Raw genomic sequence first — 24,865 nt, forward strand, 5'->3', positions numbered from 1 at the left:
GAATATATTTCACAAATTTCAGTCTATTCTCCTACCAAGTCTCCATCTGAGCTATTACTAAGTAATGATTAATATTAGTTAATAGTCTACTTTTTGTGAGGAAAATCTATTATTATCTGAGGATTAGTCTAAGTTCCTAAAGTTCCAGGTTGGCAGTGGGATGATGAATTTGGGGGCCATGGCCCCCATGGTCAAGTGTCTGAGGCTGGATTTGAACTCAGGTCCTCCTGAATCCAGGGCTGGTGCTTTATCCACTGCGCCACCTAGCTGCCCCCAATGAATCACATATAATGTAAATATCTGTATAGGACACATCTTAGAGGAAACCAGCCTTTATGGCTGCATTTTGCTCTATTATGTCACTTTCTTAACATCAACAAACAATAAACAGTGGGAGTTTATTCTCTATAACTCTTAGTCAATGGCACAATTGTGAAGACACAGACTGCTTTAGAGAATGGTCTATCAAGATCTGCTGTTCCTTTCTCATATTTCTCATTAAGGATAAACTCAATGCATGAATAGAACATGAAGATTTTTATAGAAATAAAGCATATAGGTGACTGATTTCTTCTTGGTTGACTATTTTTGCTATTTGTAATTTCTTCTATTCTATTGCAACTTCTTTGACATTGCAATTCCTGAGAATTTCTATTCTTGAGTTTGAAAAACTCAAAAGAGGAGTTTTTTTCCTCCCTGATGGATCTTAAAAATCATTTCTGTAGAGTCTTTAAAACTGTGTCATCTTTAGCATGGATTTCCTATGCATAATATACACACATAGTCAAGCAGAGGCACTCTTCCTGATTTCATTCTCTTGACTGTTATTTCCACTTCCATTTTAAGGAAGGGAGGTAGTTCCATTGTCATCAATGAAGAGAATTTATTTCTATAGAAATTATGGAAAAAATGTTCCATTTCATATTAAGCTATAGTCCTCCTTTCAATTTCATCTATAAAACCTTAACAGGATGATCTGATTTAGTTTGATCTAATGTGAAGCCAATTTTTTCCCCCATATTTGTTTGGTTCTCTATTTTTTTTTTTTTTGGTATGGAGATTCTGTTAGCATTCTGGCTTTCTCCTCTGTATTTTTCAAATTGGCTTGTATTCCAAACTGATGATGCTCTTAGCTGTCATGTCTCTCTGTTTGGAGTTAGGAAAAGTTGTGTTCAAATCCCGACTTCAGGCCCTGCACTCTATCTACTGAGCCATCTTCCCGCCCTACTTCCCTCTACTTTTATTTTTAAGATTCAGTAGAGATTCAAAGCAAGCCAAATAGAACTATTTTACTTATGTGCAGAATCTTCTCGTTTTTATTCTTTACGAAATTGACCTTTTGACCTTCGTACTAATCATTTGATGATCTGACTTTACACAGACAATTCTAAAATGACTTGCAAGTCAGTAATCAGTCATTTCCTAACTTTTAGGATAAGATTAGCTTCATTTTTTGTAATGTTGTTCGGTGTTTCACCATATTTAGGGCCCTCTCTTCTTAAAAGAAGCATTCATTATATATAAGTGAAAGGCTTTAAAGTGATGTATTTTTGCACACACTTTAATATTTCAATAGATCTGTGTCTTTGACCTCTTTCACTTCTTCATTCCTAACAATATTATGCAAAATATTTTTTCATCACTCAAGATACATGTGGACTTGTTTGTGGGACCCTGTGAAGGTCTTCAAAGATTTGCTTTGCTATTTCATCCTCTGCAACAAATGTTGGTGGGAAAGATGCAGTTATTTTCAGGGCTGGATTTGTGTGTGTGTGTGTGTGTGTGTGTGTGTGTGTGTGTGTGAATCACAAATACTATAGGATAACCAAAAGTCCTATGAAATGATTCTTAATGCTGTTGAGTGTGAAGACACCAAACTGCCTCCATGAGGAGAATCTGTAGTCTGTCCTTTCAGTTAACTAGAACAATGTCTTCTGGTCTCCTTTTTTTTCTCCCCAGGGCAATGAGAGTGTTCATTATAAGGACAAAAGAGCATCACTTCATAGATTAAATCTGCTTCATGGATATGGCCCCCAAATTCATCACCTTGTGGTCACCTAATTGGTAATGTATTTCTCCATACTTAGCGAGACCAGTGCATGGACTGTTGTCTTAGTTCATAGTCTTGTTGTCAGAACTGTATTTAAAGCTTTTTCTTGCTTGTTAGAAACAGCCAGAAATTACACTTGTTTGGGTATAATCTTTGAGAGTCCAGGGACAAGTTCATGCCAGAATGAGGCAGCAGAACAAGACTTTTCTGCAGGTTTCACACTTTCCCATGTACTAATCTGAATTTGTTGATCTCAAAGCATCTCAATGGTGATACGAAGTGAATAGTATCACCTACTCCCCCCCACCCCCATTTTACAATCTAGGATTGTAAGGCACAGAGACATATGGAACTCACAGTAAGTGAGGAGTATAGAAACTAGTCACTAAATGTTAACAGGGCTAGATTGCTTCACTATTATTCAACGTAACAAGGAATATTTATGGTTTTGTCTAAGGATTTTCCTGACATAAAACTTTTAACTCAGTAGCTTCTCAATTCCAAAATAAAAGTTACAACTTTTTCCATGAAAGTTACTTACCTGTATTGATTAATGCATCAAAGTAACCTGGATAATCTTGATTTATTTCAACATAATAATCAACTCTTGAGACAGAAAATTCAATCTCTGAACGACTGAAGAGGCCCATTCTCCGCAAACTCCCCTCATATTTTTCTTTGTTCATTGGCACTAGCAGGATATATCGAGGCTCAAAGTAGGAATGTTTCAAACTTCTCACACCCTTTGAGATGAAAGGGAAAATAAATGAAATTGAAGACAATGATAGACAATTCACCTGAGATAACTACTGGAACTGTCTTCAGATAGTACATTAAAATAGTTTTTATTTCATTTTATATTACCAGCATGAAATGAGTGGTCCCTCCTGGGACCTATCAAACAATGGTGAACCAGACAAGACAACCTGAGCGTGCTCCACACACAGACATACAGTTAAATCATTGTCAGGATGACTGAACTTGCTCTCCAAAGCTTGCACTGGGAATGCGCAGAACTCTGTCAATATATGCCAGGCATTATAATAGAGATAAACAACAACAGTCTTGAGGTATCCTGGACTCTTGTTTGAATGGCATGTTGAGAGGAGTAATGGTGCTTGTGAATGTCAGGGGGTGGGGAGAGGAACATGCCTTGATGAATATGAAGTCCTTTCTTTCTGGTAGCAGTGTTGGGAGGCAGGGAAGATTTATTATACTGTACATTGTGAGCTTGTTCCCAAAGCTGTGAGCCAATGATATGGGCCAATAAAATATTAAAATTAATCTTGGTTTCCCACATGTTATTTTTAATCCTGGGCAGGATTTCAGGGGGAGGGGGGAAGGGTAAAGGGTGGCAGAAGCAATAAATATTAAAGAGGGGGGAAATGGCAAATTAAGGGGTAAGGGGGACTTGTACTGCCAGAACTCAGATTATACTCTATAGCATTATTAAAACTGGTAAGATAGAGCAGAACCAGAAGAACATTGTACACAGTATCATCAACATTGAGTGTTGATCTACTGTGATGGACTATATTCTTCTCACCAATGCAATGGTACAGAAGAGTTCCAGGGAACTCATGATAGAAGAGGATCTCCAAATCCAGGAAAAAAAAAAAAAAAGAACTGCGGAGTATAGATGCTGAATGAACCATACTATTTCTTTTGTTTTTGGTGCTGTTGTTTTTTTTCTATTTTGAGGTTTTTCATCATTGCTCTGATTCTTCTCTTATAACATGACTAATGCAGAAATAGGATTAATGTTATTATGTATATATATATAAAACCTATATCAGATTACCTGCTGTCTAAGGGAGGGGGAAGGGAGGGGAGGGAGGGAGAAAAATCTGAAATTGGAAAGCCTGTATAAACAAAAGTTGAGAACTATCTTTACATGTAATGGGAAAAAAATAAAATACTTTATTAATTTAAAAAAAACTGGTAAGATATAAAAAAATTAGGGAAAAGATTCAGTAGAGTAGATTAGATAATGAAGATATATAACCAAACACATAGTAGAATATTATTTGATAAACTCATAAAATACTGTAACTGAGGAAGAAATTAATCAACAAAAACTGTTGGGGAAATTGGCTAATATTTTGGCAAAACATAAATGACCACCAACTCATATCATTATTACTTTAACACGTCAAGGATCCATGACTTTATCAGTTCCTTCAACTAGAGATTACTGAAATGTTTTTTGGGTTTTTTTTAGTACTGATGTGACATTTATCACCCTGGCAAATCTGATGATGAGCCTCTCTAAAATGAGGCTGGTCAGTGCTTACACTCCAAACACAGATTACTACTGTCCCTGTAATCAAAACATTTCTAGCTTGGTAGGACTGGCAAAACCTTTGATAACCCAAGATCACTACCACACACCCGTGAGGCAGTCAAGTAGTACCTTCATAGTCACATCATACAGCTCAATAAATTCAAAATATATATAGCTGTATAATTGTAAAAAGGTGGAGGATAATGGAAGGTCATTGATTTCTCAACTATGGTTGGGTGAAAAATTCTTAGCCATTCATGTCTTGTTAGAAAAGACAAGGGTCCAAATAGGTGAATTTAATTATGTGTGTGTGTGTGTGTGTGTGTGTGTGTGTGTGTAGATAGCTCTATATCTATCTATCTATCTATCTATCTATCTATCTATCTATCTATCTATCTATCTATCTATCTATCCATCTATCTACACATTTGGAATACAAAAGAAACAAACTAGGGAAAACTTGTAAAAAGCATCTCTGGATATCCAAGATCTACACTGAAATGACAAATTCAAAACCATTATCATGGAATTACTATGGTTGTAGACAGAGGAAAAAAGATATGTATATACAAAAATATTCCTAGGAGCATTATTTATAATAATAAAAACATTTGAAAACAAGTTCTGTGTGAAACAATTGGGGAATGACTGAGGAAATTATAATATATGGATGTATTTGAATATCATCACATCATTAAAAGGATTATGAAGACTATTTTTAAAAAGGCACTGGACATAAAATCAGGAAGATCTGGGTTCAAATCCCATGTCAGGTAATAGGTATTTGAGCCTGGACCAGTCATTTAAGTTCTCTGGGCTGACTCAGTTTCCTTAGCTGTAAGATGAGGGGGGTTGGACTCAACAGCTTTTAATCTGATTTTCAGCTTGATCACTATGGTTCTATATTCTTATTGAGTGATAGAGTGATGGGTGAAGAAAGCATAACTAAAAGAAAAAGATACCCTCTAACTATAATTATATAAATAAACTCAGCAATAACCAAAACAAAATTCAGATAGAAGTATGGGAAAGAATTTCAGAAGGGATCATGAAAACAAATGGGGATCTAATTATCTCTCAGTTAAAGTTAGTATATGCATTTTTTTGGTGTTTGTTTTAAACAATTTGTAAATAACAGAAGGTTATAGTTATATGTGCTATCACGTTATTCTGTCATATTGTGTTCTTTTCTTTTTTCTTCTTGTTTATATATTTGAATATTTGTACTTGTCAATAAAAGTCATAATATGCTAAATTAAAAGAATAGTTCAGTCTGTTAAATTTAACGGTATTTTTACTCACTTGATCAAAATTATTCAGTGAGTTTCATTATTCCTAAACCCACATGTTATACTATTCAAGTTGACTAAACCATTTTTAGTGCTTCTGCATTACGGCCAAAAATCCATATTTTAAAAATTTTTTTAAATTCATTTGGCCCATACAACTATGGATTTTTATTCATCTGCTCTACTATTTACAAAACTGGACTGCTTCTAGATGAATTCAAAAGTCCCTTCTAGTTATAAAATTCTCTAGTTCAAAAACATGTTCAAAAATTATATTTTATGCCAAGGAAAAAGATAAAATAAAATACTAAAAAAAAAAAAAACCCAACAACAAAACAAACCACCCAGATGCTTAAAGATTTATACCAGAAGCAGTTTGCAAAATATCCTGCTATTAAAGAGAAGTCCCTGTATACAGTCAAGTCACAGACAGACATCCCTAAACCCTCCCAACGTTCATGGATCCCAATAAAACATGAAATTAGACAAAATAGGGAACAGTTAATTCCATTAGGATTTGAAGCCACTGGGGCTCAGGTACTAGCTCAGATCGTGGCTCAGAAAATGCATCAGAAGTCCGTAAGCCAAATGACATTGCGGTCAGGTGTCTGGATAGTAAAACGGGGTTTGTTTATACCAAGAATATTGTTGTGAAATTACATTGGTCATGGAAATGTGATGTGATGTGTGCCTTTATTTGATGTGAGGGAATAGGAATGAGCTTTCCCCAAACAAAATGAAACAAATAAAAAAAGAAAACACGTAGTAGACATAAAGAAAAGGAAAGAAGCTGTCAGGGAAACATTCATATTGGGGAAAGACAACTCTGGGATTGTTAAATTGTTATTATATTGGCATATTGTTATTTCACTAGAATACACACTCCTTGAGAGAAGAGATTATATTTTATACTTTCTTATAGCTTCCATGATGGCCTGATGAGGGGGTAATCAATAAGTATTTGTTGCTTAATTGAATTTGAAAAAAAAAAAAACCCAACAAAGGAAGAAAAGTCCTTACCTCAATTTCCAAGTGAACACAGCTTGCCAGGCCATCTCTTGCAATGCCTTCTACAGTATCCCTACTTAATCCATAATTATGTTTGTTATATTGATATGTCAAGATAAATTTTCCCTGAAATTAAAAAAATAAGTTATTTTGGGGGTGGAACTTTTTTCTATGAAGAATTCTAATATAAACTCAATGCCCTGGTACCTCTAATTTCTGATTATCAGACCCCATAAGCATTTCAGAAATTAACAATTCTGTTGAACTAAAAACAATAGGGCTTTTAAAAACCCATATCATCGAACCATAGTAATCTTAAATGTCATTTATTTTAAGCATGAATCCACACTTTCCAACCTTCCCAGCAAGAGTTAATAAGGTTTTTAAAAAATCCATATCTGTATCTATATATCTCTTTATATAAAGTTAAAATATGCTTCTCTGCAATTTCATTCACGAGTCCTGTTTTGGGTCTTTGGAATAAAGCAAAACATGTCTAAATTACTTTTTATAAGTAAGTCCTTCAAATACTTAAGGATAGAAATGATGAAGTCTGAATGCATACCAAAGGATACTATTTTTACTTTCTTTATCTTCTTCATGGTTTTTTCCTTTTGATCTGTTTCTTCTTTCACAACATGACTAATATGGAAATATGTTTTATGTAATTGCACATATATAACCTATTTAAAATTCTTAACTTTTTAGGGAGGGGGAGAGAGGAGGAAGAAAGGGAGAAAATTCAAAACCCAATTTTTTAAATGAATGTTTAAAGTTGTTTTTACATGTAATTGGGAAAAAAATACTATTTTTAAAAAGAAAAAAATATTTTCATTTCTTCCATAAAAAAAGCAAATACTTAAGGATAGCATTTATATCCCTCTCATCTTTCTCTCTTTGGACAAATATTCTTAATTTTTTTTTTCAACTCATCCTCCTCTGGTCCAGCTTTATGAGCCTTGACTATTTTGGTTACCTTTCTCTGAATTCACTAGAATGTCTATTGATATGGTGCCCAGAACTGACTACAATGTTCAGAAGTATTCTGCCTAGGACAAAAGACGGTCAAATATTCAGAGAGATCTGTGATATCATCTGTGTGAATGTTCCCTCCAGAGATGCAAGCTCAACCCACCCACGCCTGCCCATACTGTTTAACTCTTGTCTCTGTCCTCTCGGGAGCTCGCCACAGCGGGTTCACCAAATGTGCCAATGTCCTTTCTCACTTTCTTCTGACATTGTGAGAATACCGAGAGAGCACACAAGCTGTTTAACAGTTATCTCTCGCTCTTGCCAAGTGACTGGCCCTCCAATGACATTCTTTAATACCAGACAATAATACAGAAGAGCATCTTGATATTATAGTGGAGTTGAGTCATTATATGTTACTGACATCATGAAATTATATTAGTCAGGGAAGCAACTTAGAGAGTTTGCCTTTACCTGATGGGAAGAAGTAGAAGTGAAGCGCTCTCTAAAGCAAAATTGGGCTGTGAGTCTTTTCAGCTGCCATGTTGCACAGGTGACTCACGTTGTGCTTATGGGCTACTAAAATCTCTGGGTGTTTAGCATGTGTATTGCTGTCTAGCCCCATATCCTTCATGCCACACCTACACCACTGAGGGTTTTTTTATGTTAAACGTAAATCTTCATGGATACTTGTATGAATCTGATAGATCTGATAGAGTGTGGATGCTCTGCCCATTAGCACTGATTATCTCCACACCCTGCCTCATTCTTCTCCATGACTTTCTAGAAATCTTCCATGGAAGATCCACCCACTGACCTGGAAATCATTATCTGCTTCTTCTCATAGCTTAAAGGCAGCAGGATAGCATCCAGAGATGCTCTCCCTATTGTCTCTCATTCTTACCCGATGATTGGCCTGCTGCTGTTTCCGGTCCCTGATGATGTCTTCCATGCCACTTCTTACACACAAGTTATTGTTTGTTAATACCTTACGGCCCATTTATATCTACAATGTAGATCATTGCCCTTTGTATCACTTGTAATTTTTACTCTTCCAAGAGCATGATGTTCCATCATTCACAATATCATTGGGAGGATATGGCTGTTTAAGTACAGCGGCAAGCGGCTCAAAATAACTGAAAGCACTGTACAATTTCCTTAATGTAATCTAACCCTAACCACCATGAGTATGTCTTGCTCACTGTTTATTTTTGGCACTTGTCTAGGATATAGATAAAGATATATATACATATCATATAGATACATGTATATATGGTATGTATACATACATATATATGTGTATGTACAAATACATGTATACATATGTATATGCTATTCAAGCTTATAAATTCACCAAGACTCTTGGGATGTCCTATATAGACATATACCTATGTGCATATACATATATACAAATATGCATGTGCATGTATGTGTACATGTGTGTGTAAATACAGAGGGCATCTTTGTGGGGGCAGCTAGGTGACACAGTGGATAGAGCACTGGTCTTGCAGTCAGGAAGACCTGAGTTCAGATCCAGTCTCAGACACTTACAAGCTGTGTGACCCTGGGCAAATCACGTAACCCTATTTTTGCCTCAGTTTCCTCATCTGTAAAATGAGCTGGAAAAAGAAATGGCAAACTACTCTAGTATCTTTGCCAAGAAAACTCTAAATGAGGTCCCAAAGAATTGGACATGACTGAAATGACTGAACCACAAGAATACATATACACATAAGTGTGTGTTTACTAACCTATTCAGATATCTGTCAATTTATAGTCCAAAAACTAGGTAATATGATTTTTTTAATCCCACTTTGGTTTTTCTTGTTTTTTTGGTGAGGCAATTGGGGTTAAGTGACTTGCCCACACAGCTAGTAAATTGCTAAGTGTCTGAAGCTGGATTTGAACTCAGGTCCTCCTGAATCCAGGGCTGGTGCTCTATCCACTGCACCACCTAGCTGCCCCCCACTTTGTTTTTTAACAGTGTGAGTGGTTAAACTGATCTTTCCTGAATTATTATTAATTCAACTGAAGAAAATCTGTAGTGTGTTCTGAGGATCAACATAATTATGAAAATGTCATCCATGAATCTGAAGAACTTCATGACATAGAGAACCCTTTTTCCTTTTGGAATCTGTGTGGGACATCTCCATGAGGCTGGCAAAGACCCTGCATGAGCACACATTTCTCTATCTTGTGGCTCACTTGAAGGCAACATTCAGTGGATCATTAGATAAAATCACCTCAATAATAGCAATTGTCTTTGCAGCTTCAGAGTTGTATGGAACATGGCCTTGTTTCCCATGGCTACACACTCCAGTTGTGACTCAAGAATAGTGTTTGGTAGAAAAAAAGGTAAGTGATTTTTTTTTAAAAAGTGCAGTGCAAGGTGGGGAATGGTTTCTTCTAGTCTCATAGTCACCTTTTCTGAGACACACGATTCCTTTATCCTTGCTCTTGGGACAACTTCAAGACAGCATAGTTACTTTGGAGGAGTGTGAAAGCAAAGAGCATCTGTAGAAGCTATATATTTCTATAATCTATATTTAGATATGTTTATATGACAAATGTATTTGTGGCAATCTATATTTACTATAAATACATATTTGAAGCAAATTAGATTGACTTATAGTAATTAATTGTAAGTATAGTTTTGATCATGCAATATTGCATGAATATTAATAATAATGTTGTAGGTTACCAAAAAAAAAAGAGTGTATACACATGGATACAAAGTCATGCTCTCAGAGAAAAGTGTATTGTGTGTAGTCATTGATGGCTGGAATGAGAGAATTGCTAACATAGAGAGGACATCTTATGTGAGCGAGATTTCACTGAGTCTACCTGAAGCAGTTTTATGAGGGACGGCTTTCACCTGGTTGGGAATTTAGGTCACACAAAGAGTCAAATATATTTTAAATGTGTCCATCTAAGGGCTTCTCTCCCCATAGGTCAACTCCTCAACATTTAAGCTATCTTACTAAGACCTGCATTTCTGGAAATGTGAGGATATGAGTGTACAGATAAAGCCGACTGACTTCTGTCTAAAAGCTTCCATAGGCCTGGGAGATTTAGAAGGGACTGTTAATACAGAATGTAAAGACCCCCGTCTCTGAACATATAACCAAAGCCTTGTGCATTAATCCATAAGTACTAAATTATGTCTGGTAGAATTTATATACATTGAAGGCATAAAGCCCAACTAGTATCAGGTATATCACCTGCAGAGAAACTATAGGAATATTTTCTTAATGTATTAAGAATCAATTTTCCTAAAACACAAGAAACATACAAATAATAATAATACATTCATCATTGCAAGACAGCAGTACAAACAAGATTACTTTGCTCTTGAAATATCCAACATTCTTACCAAGCATAGCATTTCGTCAAAAACTTCCTGAGAAATGAAATGATAATCAACTCGGTCCCCTTCCCCAAAGTAGGGAAGTCTTGTGGTATGGCAGGCACTGAAAGATATAAAATAAATAATTCAACTTGTTTCCATTAAATTAAAATGTGATGAAAAACAAATGGTTCACAGCATTTTTTTTTTTTGGAAAATCAAAGTTTTCATTTTTTTTTAATGATTAAGATTTCAACTCTCTGTAATTCTATATAAGCAGATTACTCTTGGTTCTTGTTATCATCATACCTTAAGGGCCAACACTACAGAATCATAAAATCACAAGACATGAGAGGCCTTCCTCACAGAGGGACCTTAGAGGTTATTTTATCCAACCTCCACCATAAATAGGAATCTTCTCTATACATTTATGATACGTGCAGCCCTTGCTTAAAGATTTTGGAATCTTGGGCAAGCTACATGTACTTTATCTACCTTAGAAGGTTATAATGCTTATATTCTGTACACTTCTCAGTCAGCTGACATTTTTCGGACCCCAGTTCTCTGGGGCTATGCTTAGTTTTTAGGACCACAAGATTTTTGAGCTGGAAGGTCATTTAGTCAAATTCCTTCATATTAGATAAGGAAAAAGCTCATACAAGAAGCATCTCCCCTTCCTGCAAAAACTTGCCCCTGACCTTGCTACTTTTCTCCAGCTACTTGTCCTGTGCATTACATTCATTTTAATGCCCAACTTCTAGAAAGAACCATTTATATACACTGCTTCCATTTCCTCACTACCCACCTGTTCCCAATCCTCCTACCAGGCCCAGCTATGCCACCAAAGCTTTTCCTCCAAGGTCCTAATGACATCTTTGTCACAAAAGACAAGGCTTTTTTCACTCCCGCCCCCAGCCTCTTTTCATGTCTCCAGTATTTGGCACTGTTGACAACCCTGTCCCCCCACCCTCACCCCTCAGCTCCTCTTTCTCCTTGATTCTCCTTTGTTGGCATCCTTGACATAGGGCTCACGTGGTTCCCCTCCTACCTCTCTCACTGTGCCTACTTGGTTTCCTTGGATGGTTCTTTATCTTTCTCTTGTCCCATAAATGACCTCTTGCTACCGGTTGTTAACAACACTAATATTCATTTATTTGGGTTTTGTTTTTGTTTTTGTTTTGTTTTGTATTTTTGCCGGGCAGTGAGGGTTAAGTGTCTTCCCCAGGGCCACACAGCTAGTAAGTGTCAAGTGTTTGAATCCAGATTTGAACTCAGGTCCTCCTGGATCCAGGGCTGGTGCTTTATCTACTGCGCCACCTAGCTGCTCCACTAATATTAATTGAATAGTGCCTTACGCTTTTTCAAAACATTTCAAATACACTCTTCTTGAATCCTCATTCCAAACTTCTCAAGGAGACAAGGCACAAAGCATTCCTATCTTCTCTATGATGAAACTTAAATATAACTTGCCCCATAACTAGTCAGTGTCAAACCCAGGCCTAGAATTCAGATCTCATGACTCAATTGATAGTCTTCTCCTTCTACTTTACTGCTTCTTTTTTGTTTTGTTTTGTTTTGTTTTTGCAGGGCAGTGAGAGTTAAGTGACTTGCCCAGGGTCACACAGCTAGTAAGTGTCAAGTGTCTGAGGTCGAATTTGAACTCAGGTCCTCCTGAATCCAGGGCCCGTGCTTTATCCATTGTGCCACCTAGCTACCCCCTATTCTACTGCTTCTTTTGTTGCTGTGTGCTCTGGGGATCACCAACTAATTCTGATATCATGCTACACAAAAAAGACAATTTAAAAGGCAAATCTAGGTGGAAAAACAACCTACAAAATACATTCCAAATCCAAATATTTTCCATTATTAACCATGCTGTTCCCCTCCATTAGTGCAGGTAATCAAGAGACTATAGAAATTGTTTTTAATATTTAATATTTTAATATTTAATATTACAGTTGGATTATAAACCCAGGACAGCAAGGAAATTCTAAATAGAGCTTGTCACAATACCTTGAAATTAGTTTTGCTATGTGAAGACACTAATAGACCTTACGAAAAGGACCTCAGTCAATCAGTTGACAAGAATTTACTAACCATCTACAATGCTGTGTGTCAGGCATTGTTCTAGGTGCTAATTCTTTCCCAGGTCAATAGGGGCATCTGAATCAGTGGAGCAGGAATCACATTCTTGACCTGCTCTACTGTGACCCTTCCACACTGCCAGAAGAACTTATGGGACAGGAAATTTTATAGAATTTCTTACAGAGAAAACATAATTTGAATTAGCAGCGCCTTGCATAGCCAAGAACCTGCTTGGGAAATGTTCATTGATTTTATTATGATTTATAGCTTGTACCCAGGCAAAGAAAACAATGGTCTCATTAGCACAGTCATAATTGATAACACCTGCATTTACTGACATGACACCTTATGAACTCTACTCTTGGTTCATGAAAAAGGACAGGACCCAATCCCATTGGTAAATATCTGAAGCTTTTCCCAGTTGTCATTTGTATAAACATTATATAACAGGCTGTCCTAGATAGGACAGAAACAAGCATTTATTAAGTGTCTTTTGCGTGCCAGGCACTGCTAAGTGCTTCACAAATATTATCTCATTTGATCCTCACAACAACCCTGGAAAGCAAGTGCTATTATTAATCACTCTTATTTTATAAATGAGGACACTGAGACAAGTAGAGCCTAAGTGACTTGACCAGGTCATACAGCTTATAAGTTGCTGAGGCTGGATTTTAACTCATGTCTTCTTGACTCCAGGCCCAGCTCTCTATCCACTACACCACCTAGATGCTTCTGGGTAAACCTAAATGTAAACACCTAAGAAAATAAATGTACAATAGAGAAAACACTGAAATGTTGCCAAAACTTTAAGTCGTGGTACCAAACATTTACACAGATGATTTTTTAAAAATTTGTTGTTGGATTTGGGTTTTTTTTTGGGGGGGGGGGGAAGGTAATGAGGGTTAAGTGACTTGCCCAGTAAGTGTCAAGTGTCTGAGGCCAAATTTGAACTCACTCCTCCTGAGTCCAGGGCCAATGCTTTATCCACTGCACCACCTAGCTGTCCCCCATGGAATTTTTTTAAAATGAGTTTTAATACATATATTTTCCCTCTAAAGAGAAATATAACATATTACACAGTTTTTCTCATGTTCTTTATTCAGTAATTTGTCAAGTCACAGTAAATTTCTTTTTTTTTTTTTTTTTGGTGAAGCAATTGGGGTTAAGTGACTTGCCCAGGGTCACACAGCTAGTAAGTGTTAAGTGTCTGAGGCCAGATTTGAACTCAGGTCCTCCTGAATCCAGGGCCGGTGCTCTATCCACTGCGCCATCTAGCTGCCCCCCATAGTAAATTTCTATGAAATGGGTCCAATTCTATTAGTTTCATTTGGCAGATAGAGAAACAAAGACAAATGTTAAATTCGGACTGCTACAACACTAGTCTTATCCAAAGGTGAGAGGAAGCATTCTATCATATCTAAAGGATGCTAACAAACTTATGGGTGTCCAGACGGGATAGAAGAGGATGGTAAGGGACTTTGAAACCTTGGTGAGGTTACAGGGACTAAAGATGTTTAGCTGATTAATCAAATCATATTTAGTTTTTACAAAGAACTGGCTATTTCCCAAACATTCCACTGGCAGAGAAGATAGGCTTTTGTTCCTGGTCTATATATTTGGGAAGTGATTACTTTAAATACTTTCAGTGACTGCCATGAGAGGGCCTAGAACAAAATGTAAGTGGGGTGTCAAATATTAAGGGATTTTTGCACTCGAGGGTAAAAACTCTTCAGTGCTGTGAAAATGATGGCAGCAGAGAATTCTGCTGTTGCAGAACATCACCAGAGACAAACCAATTAAGACAGCAGGTCATTAAAATTAATGCTGTGCTTTGAATAGAGGTAAGAAGTTAAGCATTTTTTAAATGGTAAACTATTAGGTTATACAAAATTAAACTGGGATTTCATTTGTACTGAAAAGCAAATATGAATAGCTAGTATTTATATACCTCTTTATGGTTTACAAAGCACTCTCATTCCATCCTTCCAACAACCCTATGAATTAGGTGCTATTATTAATCTCCCTTTCACAGATGAAGAAACTGAGGATGGGTGAGGTTAAGTGGCTTGCTCAGGTCACATAGCTAGTAAGTATCTGAGACAGGATTTGAACTCAGGTTATACTGACCCCAAAGCTACTTATGCCACCAAGTTTGTTGTTGTTTAGTCATGTCTAACCCGTCATGGCCCCATTTGGGATTTCGTGGCGGCAGTACTGGAGTAGTTTGCCATTTTCTTCTCCAGATCATTTTTACAGATGAGGAAACTGAGTCAAACAGAGTTAAATGACTTGCCCAGGGTCACAGGGATAGCAAATGTCTGAGGTTGAATTCGAACTCAGGTCTTTCTGATTTCAGAGCTGGTACTTTTTCCACTGTGCCACTGAGCTGCCAGGTGTTAATTAACAAGTTGCTCATCTGTGATTTTAGTCAAGCAGGCAGACAGTTAACAATCACTAATTAAGCATTTACTATGTGTCAGGTACTATGTTAAGCACCAGGATATAGAGAAAGGTAAAAATAGGGTCTTTGCCCTCATGGAGCCAACATTCTACTGGGGAAGACAGAATACAAATGACTGTAACACAGGATATATACAATGTCTATAAAAGATCATCTCAGAGGGAAGGCAGTGAGATTATGGGGAAATGAGGAAAAGCCTCCTAAAGAAGATGGGGTTGAGCTGGATTGTCAAGGAAGCCGGGAGGCAGACATATGGCGTCGGGAAGTTGGAGTGCCGTGTGTGAAGGAGTGATGGATTGTAGAGTATGCAAAGAACAGAACTGGGAAGACTGGGAAGGAAGGAAGGGAGGGGCCAAGTTGGGAAGGACTTGACCATCTAAACAGAGGTCCTAGGGAGCCACTGAGGTTTAGAGGGTTGGGGCAGGGGAGGCAGGGATGTGGCCGACCTGTTCTTTAGCAACATCACTTTGACAGTTGAGTGGGGAATGGATGGGGAAAGAGAAGCTTGGGGTGATAAAGTGGTTCTTTGTGGTAAAGGTCAGGCCTAGAACTTGAACCTGGCTCTGTCCTTTTTTCCATAACATGATGCTTTCTCTGCCATTGCATGCCCTACCGAAAGTGGAGGGGGAACATCATCATGTCTTCACTCCTCTCAGGAGACTGGACACTGTAAGTGGAGAAGCTGTCTTGTTTATTGTCATAGCCTTAGCAGCCAGCACAATGGCCCACACAGGCAGGCGATCACTAACAGTTCTATGGATGAATGAATGAATATTGGATGGTATCTTATTAGGCCCAGGACGGTAAGCCCAAGGGCCAAAAGAAAGGAGGGGTTCCTCAAGAAAGGAGAAGTTTCTGGTTGGTGTCTGGTTCACATCTAGTTATTGCCCTTCACTGGAAAGTTCTTGTATTTGGAGTATAGGATCATAAAGGCAGAATAAACCCTGAAAATTGGACATCTTTGCCATTTTCTCTCTGGGATGATGCCAAACATTCTTTTAAACTGGTGTGGGGATCCCAGTAAGGGTTTTATTCTCACATTCTAATCTAATTTATTAGAATATCTTAGTTAATTTATTAGTTGCTTCTGGCTATCTGAAATATTTTCCTCATCAGTATATTTCACAGTATTTGTGTCATGAGGTGAAGTGAGAAATATAATTTTAAAAGTCTACATAAAATGGGTCTATTCAAAATACTATTTTCATTGTCTGGACATGATTAGTTTAAGGAAAAAAAAGACTGAAAAATAGAATTAGAAAACCACTTGCATTTTGCTTTTCTCTGCTTATCTTTTGTTGAGTCACATTTCCAATTTGTTGCTATAGACTGCTAGTCTAAAATCAATCCTTTTCTCATCCATGCAAATAAAGGGAATATTTCAAAGGAACATGAACCACAATCCCAGTCTGATGTCTTACTCTCATAGCCTTTGAAGAGAGCATGTCATCACTTGGAGGACATTCAGGTTGGCTCTGGCTTCCTGTAATTTTCCTCAGCTTTTATTTCGTTCTGTCATCAGGCAAAGTATCAGCTTCAGAAAATCACAACATTGATGTGAGGGAGAAAAAAAAAGCCCACCATCCTTTCTTTTTCCTTCCTTATGAAACCCACCACTCAGAGAAAAGACACAAGTGAAGATCAAGGACAGAAAGAGACATGCTGTTCCGTGTATGTGAAGAGCAGAGACTAATAGAGGGCTGTCACTAGTGCGAGTTTATCCAGTAGAGCAAACCTGAAAATCACAACATTGTGATTAATACTGACATACTGTGTTGTAACAGGATGAGGCTGCTTTCAAACACTATGTTGCATGAAAAAGAGAAGCGTTTTCAGACTCTGGAGAATTATTCTGGGCTGGCTCTGAATTAAGTCATGCATCTAAAAAGTTGCTGCCAAGAAATGCTCTGTCGCTGTGTAAAGAAAACTCTACAGAGAGCCTGCTACTTAACAGCTGCATGTCACCAAACAACATGGAACGGATGACTGTGAGGGGTGACTGTGAGGTTTATTGTGGAGGGAAATATTTGGCTTCTTGCTGTTTGTTGGGTGCTTCTCATATTGACGACAATTTGACAATCATCCCTGCTTCCACGTGGGATGTACAAGAGTGGTGATTAGGGGCAGCTAGATGGCGCAGTGGATAGAGCACTGGCCCTGGACTCAGGAGTACCTGAGTTCAAATCCGGCCTTCGTCACTTAACACTTACTAGCTGTGTGACCCTGGGCAAGTCACTTAACCCCAACTGCCTCACTAAAAAAAAAAAGTTAAAAAACAAAAAGAGTGGTGATTAGATACCCAGCCATTCCAAGATAATTTATGTAAGGATCACCCAACCTGCATCCAACTCATAATATTAACAATTTACTCATCAGGACCAAGGCTTCAGTGTCTTCCCTTATTATAACCGCCAATTAATAGTTATTGACCACTTATATAATTACTACTTCTGAAAACAGAATATATTCTGCAAAATGTCACAGCTTCTTTAAAACAAGAGACAGACTCAACAGTTGTCAAGTCTTCCTAGTCTCACAAGTCGATGAACAGACTTACCCATATCTGAAGAAAGTACTGAACTGCCTGCAGAGTCGGTGAGCAAGTTCACGTTTCCCCCCGGCTTGTGGACCAACTAATACCAACATGGGATAAGGAGCATCGAGGCTAGGCAAGGTGCTGTAGCAACACAAAACCAAACACATTTATGCTCAGTTATATGATATCTAGGTGGAAACCGTATTAACTCCTTTTGCAAGGCTTAATACTACAATTACTAGTAAAATAGGGATGGGGAGAGAAAAAGCACTTCAAAACACCTACTATGTGCCAGGCACTTTTTACAAATAATATTTTATTTGATCCTCACAACATTCTTGCAAAGTAGAGATTATCATTATCCCCATTTTACAGTTGAGGAAACTGAGGTAAGCAGAGATTAAGTGACTTGCCTAGATTCGTACAACTAATTAAGTGTCTGAGACTAGATTTGAACTCAAATCTTCCTGACCCCAGGCACAGCACTCCATTCATTGTGCTACCAGCTGCCTCTGTGATGATTATTTTTACAAACAAAAAAATGTATTAACTACAGTGATCCTTTCAAAAAACTAAAGGATCACCATATATAATGTTCAGATCAAAGATACTCATAAAGTAGAAATCCAAATGTATGTTGTTGTTTTAAAGAAAATGTTGAACGTTAGTTTATTTGGGGACTTTAGTGATATAGCTTGGGACTAGACCCTGCAACAATGCAAGTCGGGATCTCCTCTGTACCTTATAATCTTAGAGAGCTGTCTAGAGCCTCTATGTATCTCAAGTGGGGCTTGACTTCAAGTCTTCCAGGCTCCACGGCCATCTCTCTACCCACTGTGCATGCTGTCCCTCACTGGCTTCTAAATGGAATCCCCAATGACCTGCACCTTTTCTTTCCAATAATGACCTACCAAGTGTTTTATTTGCATTTTGCTGGTATGAAAGTAAAGTTTAATAAATTAAAATTAATTACTAACTTTGATTTAACATGATAAACTACCAGAAAACGAAAGTTTATAAACATTAAATTCATCAATCAGAGAATAAAAAAGAATTAGATAGATTTTTGTTAATGGATATAATGTGTGCTTTCCTAATTGAACACTGGCATGCTGAGAAATGTAATTAACAAAATTGGTTGTTACCTTAAGTACTAAACCATATGTTCATCTATTTGAAAATATATTAGTTCCAAAGAAAATTAAAAGGCTTGCTTGAAAGATACTCTTTCACTAACAGATATAAATGGGCACGACTTTTAGAACAGGAAATATTCAAAGGGATTGAAACAAAAGGAAAGCTAGCTATGACCTAGAGGTGTAGTAATCAAAGACCAGATGATTTTTCTACCCTTTACCCATTGCTGACCATTTGGTGATGTTCCTATTTTCTATCCATGCCAAACCTGAAGGCAAAACAGCCATTTCTGTTACAAAATAACATCAGTCTTTGTCCAAGGGTAGATAGAAATGATCAGTCACTTGATTATCCAACTGATGCAGCCCAATTTTGTTTTAGACATATTTTATATGAATATACCCAGAAGCATGAGATAACTAGTATACCTTAATGGGGGAAACCCTCCAAATAATGAAACTAGAAATGTTAAGTCAAACATACTTTTCCAGAAATACTCAAATAAGTAATAAAATACTTTGCATAAAGGAATATAATAAACATTTTAAAAATATTCAATGCTTGGGTTACCAAATTGTAAGAAAATTATGTCCTTAGTTTAAAACAAAAACATTTTACTCTTCCTAGGTTCCCAAGAATGCAAAATAATGGAGAAAATTCTATATGAAGATCAGAAATTTTAGAACCATTTACTCCCAGAGGTTTTACAAGTATTTTAAAAAATTCCTTTGGATAAAAAAAAATTCCTTTGGATACTGATAGAATTTCTTCATCCTAAACTTGTGGCACAAGTGGCCATTTGCCCCAACAGACTGTTTATAAAGAAGTAGAGAAACTATTACAAACCTGTCTCAAAGCTTAGAGGTGGCAGACCAAATTCATTTTTCAATTCAACTAAGTTGGATTTCTAAGCTCATTTCTAAGCTGTGTGTAATAAAAATGTTAGCTTTTCCCTTAGGCTAAGTAAGCCTAAAGAATATAAAAATGCGAGTTATTATTGCTACCAGAGGGCTATCCCGAAGATCTTTACTAGTTTAAAAATTTTTGACAGGGGTATTTAGGTGTTTACTCAAACGTTAATGAACAATTCTCAATGGTATTATCAACTAACTCAATTCTCCCAATGAGGCCAAGGCCACAAGTTGTTACCCTGCCCAGTACAGTCCACTTGACTACTTCATAGCAATAGCCACACACAAGCTCTGTTTCCAAAATTAGAAGCCACTTTGAAGGCCTGAGGATGCCCAGGATGATAGCCATTGGAAAAGTAGAGCATCATCCTTTTCAACTACAAAAGACAGGAGATTAGGGAACAGAACAGAGTCTTGTACAAATGAACAAAGACTGGACCATTCTCTCATGCAGGAAAAGTGACATTACCACGGAGAACAACATCCTGCAAGGCAGTTACCAAAAAATAATTCGGGCTGCTTTGCCGAGCTCAAGCACCACCCATGGGCCCAAGTGGGGACCATGGCTAAATGCACCTACCTGTCAAAGATCCTCTGAGGCTGCATCATGCTGTATACAATGTGGGTCAAGTGATCTTGAGCAGCGACTACTTCAGGGGGAGGGTTATACTTATTCAGTGCTTCAACCTGTTTCCAGAATTAGAAGTAAAAATGGAAGGGGGTAGGGGAAGAAAAGCAGATATTACCCAGAGCAAAACTCTATATAAAGAGGAGAAAGTTGTTTCTTAATTCAAAGTCACAATTCTCATGTTTAGCTTATTAAAGACTGCTCACCCAATTCAACTCCTGAGAATAAGCGAACAAACACCTGAGATAAATGAATAGAAAATAAGTGGAAATTGAGTTGTTCTTTATTTACTCATTTACAACTTGTGGTTGGGGAGAGGATGAAGTAAACAAAGCTCTAAAGTCATTATTATATGTGATCGACTTAAAAATCCAATCTTTATCACAAAAGGAGGAAACAGGTTAAATTCATAGTTCTAACTATCAATATAGACTGGTTTTTTAATCCAGCCATAGGAAGGAAGAGTAATAGAGGCTTTTGATAATGTTCCCTTTAAACTGCCTTTTTATTACTCAACATGCAAAATATTATTTTAAAAAGTTCAAAATAGCCCTTTTAAAATAGTAATCACAATGTTAGAGTCGGGAGGGATATTACAATTTATCTGATAATTTGTGGCAAAGACATAGATCTTAGATTAAAAAATAAGTCCTACCCTACAGTCTATTATGGCTATAAAATACACCAAAACTAATTGGGGGGATGGCTAGGTGGCACAGTAGATAAAGCACCAGCCCTAGATTCAGGAGGATCTGAGTTCAAATCTGGCCTCAAACACTTGACATTTACTAGCTGTGTGACCCTGGGCAAGTCACTTAACCCTCATTGCCCCACCAAAAAAAAAAAGTGAATTCACTAGAGGTGGGAAGAGCAATTGGGACTTGCAAGAGTCTGCACTAAGGAGATGGCAGTGAAAACAAAGAAGGGGGCAGGGTGCATAAGATATTGCAAAAGTGGGACTTATAGGACTTGATAACTGATCTCATATGAGAGGCAAGAGAAAGAATGAAAAATAATTCCATGATTTTATAACAAGTTCAGTTTGGGACATGTTGAGTGTGAAGTTTCACTAGGACACCTAGGAAGGGGGTCCTCTAAAGCTGTTGGAGATGGGGCCTAGAACTAGAAATGTAGATTCGAAAATCACCTGCATAGAGGTCACAGGGAGAAAATGAGAATGCCAATCTAGAGCAAGAAGAAGGCTAAGGATGAACCCTCATAAGAGTATTTACTGTGAGAGGAAAACTGTGGTGTCTCTCAAAGCAAAGAAGAAGAATGTTAAGTAAAAAGGCATGGTCAACAGTGATGAAGCTGCAGAGAGATCAGAGAAGATGAGAGCTTTATAAAAGGCCACTGGATTTGTCAATTAGGAGGTCACTGACTTATGGTAGAGAAGTTCCAGTAGAGTGGTGAAGGTGGGTGCCGTATCACAAGAGAAGAGGAGAAGGGAGTGAGAGAATGGAAACACTGAGTATAGAAAAGTTTTCTAGGAGATTAACAGTAGAGAGATAGGATGGGAGATGATGGATTACAAGGGTCAAAGAAAGGCTTTTTTTAGGACTAGAGTAATCTACATGTTTGTAAGTAAGTATGAAGGGGAACACTGAAGAAAAATGAAAAAGAGAAGTTTTTGCTGAAGATGTTTCTGGATCTGGAGCAAAGTATTGGAGGAGACAAGAGGGAATAGGATTAGCAAAACAAAGATATTGGTCTTAGTAGGGAGCAGGTATACCTCTTCTTATGTGACCAAAAGGAAGGAAAGGTAATGATGTCAGGGAGTTATGAGAAATGGAGGAGAGGAGATAATAAAGAAAAGGGAGCTCACATCAGATGGCCTCAGTATTCTCTGAAATAAGAAGGTAGGTGATCTCCTATAATTTGGAAGGAAGGGGATATAGAGGAGATAAAGAAAAATATAGGATGAGAGTAAGGAATGAAATAGATCATCAATAAAGGTAGAGTTGAAGGACTGTGGGGTACAGCAAGAATCCAGCTAACATTATGTGCCAAAAATATCAGTGAAATATTAGGTAGAATCAGTTTGAATTTGTGACTTTCTCCCCCAACACTCAATAGCTCCTGAAGCAAAAATAGAGGAATGGGACTATGGGGATTGACTAGGAGCAATGTTTCACAAATAAAGACTTACAGGGGGAGGGAAGCTAGGTGGCACAGTGGATAAATCACCAGCCCTGAATTCAGGAGGACCTGAATTCAAATCCGGCCTCAGACACTTAACACTTACTGGCTGTGTGACCCTGGGCAAATCACTTAGCCCTCATTGTCCGCCCCCCCCCCCCAAAAAAGAGAGAATTATAGGGAGCTAAAGATTAAAGGGATTCTAGGATGACTAGATTCTAGTTACAACCCTAAAATCTTTTGATTTCTTGATGTTCTGTCATTCTTGGTAGTGAAGCAGTAAAGTGATAGACCCCTGGTTTAAGGCAAAATCATTTAATTTTGTTCAATTGCTTAATGATTTTTTTAAAATTTTAAACTTAGAAAACAAGAAAAACAAAAATTGTTACAGATATTTAGAGTTAAGCAAAACAATTCCTACATTAGCCATGTCCAGTAAAAAATCTCAACCTACAGTCTGAGTACATTACCATAATTGTCTGGCTTAGACCATTAGTAGCAAGAAAGAGAGGGTTGTCTGTGTCTGCTTAATTTGTTTAGGTGTGTATCCCTCCATGTTAAAATAAAAATGCCTCAACTTGGCCTTGATAATCTGGCTCCACCACTTTTCCAAGATTGGAACACATGCTCCTCAAAGGCAGAGAGGGTCTCACTCTCTGTGCATGCGTCCCTAGCTCATAGCATAACGTCTGGCACATAGGAGGTACTTAGTAGATGCTTGTTGAATATTTCATCTTGCCCCCCTTCACACACTCTGTGTTCCAGACAAGATGGCCTCCTGGTTCTCCAAACCCAACATTTCCACTTCTCCCTCCATGACTTTGGACGGGCTACCCCTGGTGCCTGGAATGCTTTCTCCCCTCACCTCCGTCTCCTCCTTCCAGATTCATCTCATGCACCATCTTCCTTATCTTCACAGTTGTTAGTGCTTTCTCTCTCCTCATATTATCATGGAGAAACTTATCCATTTGTATGTTGTATCCCTTGAAGAAAAGGCAAGCTTCTTGAAGGCAAAGGACGTTTTTCATTTTGTCTTTACATCACCAGCATCTGGCATAGTATCTTGCATATATGTTAGGAAATTTTAAAATCCTTGTTGGATTGGACAGGATGGAAAAGTCAAAGATGAGTCCATAGCTCTTAGTGCTGGTGACTGAGAAGATGGTAGAGCCAAACTGAGAATTTGAAAGTGTGGACAGTTTTTTTCGGGAAAAATAAGCCAACTTTGGGATACATTGAAGTGGAGGCTGAGGAAGGAAATTCAGATGGTGATGTTCAGTAGGTATTTAAAATGTGACCTTGGAGCTTTGGGAAGACAGAGAGATTAGGGAGCTAAAAATATAGAGGCTAAAAATGAAAACTATGGGAGTAAATGAGCTCACTATGAGAGAAGAGAGACGAATGAGAAGAGAGCCAAGACTAGGGCCTTGAGGGAACCTCCACACCTAGAGGGCAAGAGGAAGAAGGTGAACTTGAAAAGGAGACCACGAAAGTGTCACAAACAAGTAGAGGACCAAGATAAAAGAGTGAGAAGAAAAAAAAAAAAGGCACAAAAAGGAGACAAATCCTGGGATTTGTACTTGGCCTTGCTTTGTTTAACATTTATATCAGTGATTCAGATAAAGACATAAATGGCATACAAATCATACCTACAAATGACATAAAACCAGGAGGGATTGTTAACACAGGGAATGATAGAATGCAAAAGGATCTTAAAAGGCTGGATCATTAGGCTGAATCTAATAAGATGAAATTCAATTGGAATAAATGTAAATTCTTGCACTTAGGCACCAAAAATCAACTTCACAAATATAAAATGGGACAGGGGAGGGATGAAGGGTGGAATTTCCTAAGAACTAAAGCTGTCTTAAAATGGTATGGGCTGCATTAAGAGGCTGGGTTCTCCCCTTTTAGAGGTCTTTTTTTTTTTTTTTGTGAGGCAATTGAGGTTAAGTGACTTGCCCAGGGTCACACAGCTAGTAAGTGTAAAGTGTCTGAAGCCAGATTTGAACTCAGGTCCTC

General features: G+C 37.6%; 1 protein-coding gene across 1 annotated transcript in view; it reads right to left on the reverse strand.

The window, feature by feature from the left end:
• The window catches only part of LRGUK (leucine rich repeats and guanylate kinase domain containing), a 130,567-nt gene that overhangs the window by 70,403 nt on the left and 35,299 nt on the right, over positions 1-24,865 (reverse strand). The window contains 5 exon segments of the mRNA XM_043967863.1: positions 2,592-2,793; positions 6,644-6,757; positions 10,974-11,070; positions 18,050-18,169; positions 20,657-20,763. Coding sequence (XP_043823798.1) covers positions 2,592-2,793; positions 6,644-6,757; positions 10,974-11,070; positions 18,050-18,169; positions 20,657-20,763 — 640 coding nt within the window.

Source organism: Dromiciops gliroides, chromosome 5 (genome assembly GCF_019393635.1).
Source record: "Dromiciops gliroides isolate mDroGli1 chromosome 5, mDroGli1.pri, whole genome shotgun sequence".
NCBI lineage: Eukaryota > Metazoa > Chordata > Mammalia > Microbiotheria > Microbiotheriidae > Dromiciops > Dromiciops gliroides.